Genomic DNA, 2,838 nt, shown 5'->3' with positions numbered 1-2,838 from the left:
CATTTCTTCTACCCATAGCCATGAAGACAAGGTAATAGGCTAACTCATCTCCACCTCTTGAAAGGAGAAACCAGAGGCCATACTGAGGTTAGGAACAGGCTGATAATGGGGACACTGGGTATGGGCACACATGGTCACAGTCTGGAATGAGGTAATGGTCAAGGTGGGGCCAGCAGCCCTCTGGGTGTTGTAACACCTCAACCCATCCTCTAATGGCAGCTGCGCAGGGCATGGGGCTGACTGTGCCACACTCTCTGGTAAGGTTATCCAGTCCCATGACCTCAACACCATCTGTGACTGATGTCTCTTGTATGTTTATTTCCAAACCTGACATCCCACCTGAGCTCCAGATTCATTTTTCTGACTACCTGCATGACAGTTCCACTTGCATATCTAATAGGCATCTCAGATTTTACATGACATGCCTTCCCCACATCCTCAAATTAATAACTAACATTACCATCAACTCAGGTGTTCAAGTACAAACAGCAGAACCTAGATAATTTTCCCCATTTCTCCTTCTTCACTTGTGGTCCATGAGCAAATCCAACTAGAATTTGTCTCCATCACCTTTTCTTCAGCTTCCACTCCAGTTCAACCACTAATGTCTCTCATTGGACTGGGTACAAAATCTCCTGACTGGCCTCCCAGCTTCAACTCTCTCCCACCACTACATTCCTCCAAGCAGCCACTCATTGGCTTAACATTTAGGGGGATTTATTCTACTTCATATTCAGTATCACAAATTTGATCTTAGCCTTGACCTGATATTTTTCATTAACTAATCAGGTAGTGTGGGTTTTTTGGTAGCATATTACTTTAAGGGAAGAAAGGGTACAATTGAAGGAGAAAACTATATTTGGATATTTTGTAAGGGTAATATGCATGTTCAGCATGGTGACCTAGGAAGTCACTCCCATGTCTATAAGAAAGTGAGCCTAAGGCTCAATTATATTATCACTGTGGCCCAGGGTGAGCTTGTCAAAAAGATACTCTGCCATACCTGCTTCTAAGACCCTCATGTTGCTACCCAATGCACAAACATTAATGTTTGCATATTTTAGTAAATGAAAAGTCTTCAGGTAAAGTTGAAGATTCCCTTTATTTTAATCCCTGCCCTATCCCATTCTTCACTTCTTCCTTAGAGGCAACCACTATGATGAATTCTAGACCATATTTTATTTTATTTTATTTTTTTTTAAGATTTTTTAAATTTATTTGACAGAGAGAGACACAGCGAGAGAGGGAACACAAGCAGGGGGAGTGGCAGAGGGAGAAGCAGGCTTCCCGCGGAGCAGGGAGCCTGATGTGGGGCTCGATCCCAGGACCCTGGGATCATGACCTGAGCCGAAGGCAGCCGCTTAACTGACTGAGCCACCCAGGCGCCCCCATATTTTATTTTTTTAAATATAATTTACCATGCACACACACCCACATTCACCAGGGCCCCACCTCACACCGGCCCACCCCCATCTATCCACACTGTTTATAAGGGGAAGATTAAATTTGTATTTTCCAGGGTCCTGTGGAATACCTTCTCCCTCCATCCATGGAGATCCTGAGCTGCATGTGGCCTAGACACCTGCTTTAAAACGTAAAAGGTGAGACATTTGCACACATGAATCAACCAGAGACCTTTATTTATTTAAGAACCAAATAACTTTATTGAAACCAAATTAACTTTATTTATGGCAGAACTGGATGAAAAAAACTGGAACTTTTGCAAAGGCGATGCTGCAGTATGCGTGCTCGGCATGGTGATCAGGGAAAGTCGCCACGCACCCTGGGCTGTCGGGGCACAGTCCCACCTCAGTTCTTTTCGTCGCCGTCGCCCAGGGTGAGCTTGTCAAAGAGGTACTCCGCCATGCCGTCTTCGGGAGCCCGCATCCTGCGCAGGCTGGTGACATAGCCCCCCAGCTCTTTGATGGACTTGACTTGCTCGTGCAGGTAGTGGCGCTCCAGGAAGTCGCGCAGGTGGGCGTCGTTCTTGGCGGCGGCCAGCTGGTGCAGGTCGAGCAGGCACTGGTTCACGCTCTTCTCCAGGTGCAGGGCGCACTCCATGGCCCTCAGGCCGCTCTCCCAGTCGTCGCGGTCCGGCTTCTTGACGTCGCGCAGGCGGAGGCGGCCGCCGCGCTGGTTCTGCAGCTGCATCAGCTTCTCGGCGTGCTCGGTCTCCTCGCGGGCCTGGCGCAGGAAGAACTGGGCGAAGTTCTTCAAGGCCACGTCGTCGCGGTCGAAGTAGCAGGCCATGGACAGGTACACGCAGGAGGCGTAGAGCTCCAGGTTGATCTGGCTGTTGATGGCGGCCTCGCAGTCGGGGTGGTAGTTCTGGCGCACTTGGGAGAGCGGCGCGGTGGCCATGGCTGGCGGCCCGGGCACCGAGGCGAAGGCAAGGACGGCGCGGAAGCGAGGGCCGCGGAGCAGGCAGCGGCGGGGCCGAGGGCGGTGGCGGCCTCGGAGATTTCCCAGCCTGAGTGGCGAGGGAGGCAGGAGGCAGAACCAGTGGCGGCTGGAGACCTCAGGGAAGTGTCCGTTGGGATGTTGCACGAGCTCTGGGATGGGACCGGAAATGGGGTCCAGGGAAGGGGGGGCGAGCTTCCGGTTGGGGGGGGGGGCCGGGGGCGGGGCCTGAGTGATGTGTTCCAGGTTCTGCTGGAGCCTAAGCGAGACAGGGCAGCCCTGTGCTGTGTACTTGGTGTTTTATTAAGTTTTTAATTTGGGGATAATATGTCTATTTTCCAAGTACTTTCCTTCCTGCAGCCTGTTTTTATTTTATAAAACCATTGTCTCCCAAAATTCTGAGCATGTGAATTTGAATTTTTGGTAAATTTCTCTTCT

General features: G+C 50.6%; 1 protein-coding gene across 1 annotated transcript; it reads right to left on the bottom strand.

The window, feature by feature from the left end:
• Positions 1 to 1,750: 1,750 nt before the first annotated feature.
• Positions 1,751 to 2,593, bottom strand: LOC118008866 (ferritin heavy chain-like). Its single transcript, XM_035002709.1, has one exon. The coding sequence runs from the start codon at positions 2,359 to 2,361 to the stop codon at positions 1,810 to 1,812; it is 552 nt and encodes a 183-aa protein (XP_034858600.1). The 5' UTR covers positions 2,362 to 2,593; the 3' UTR covers positions 1,751 to 1,809.
• Between the last annotated feature and the right edge of the window lie 245 nt (positions 2,594 to 2,838).

Source organism: Mirounga leonina, unplaced genomic scaffold, assembly GCF_011800145.1.
Source record: "Mirounga leonina isolate KUSES-001 unplaced genomic scaffold, KU_Mleo_1.0 Mir_101609, whole genome shotgun sequence".
NCBI classification, from domain to species: domain Eukaryota; kingdom Metazoa; phylum Chordata; class Mammalia; order Carnivora; family Phocidae; genus Mirounga; species Mirounga leonina.
Note: the sequence above shows the minus strand (reverse complement) of the source record. Positions and strands in the feature narration are given on the sequence as shown.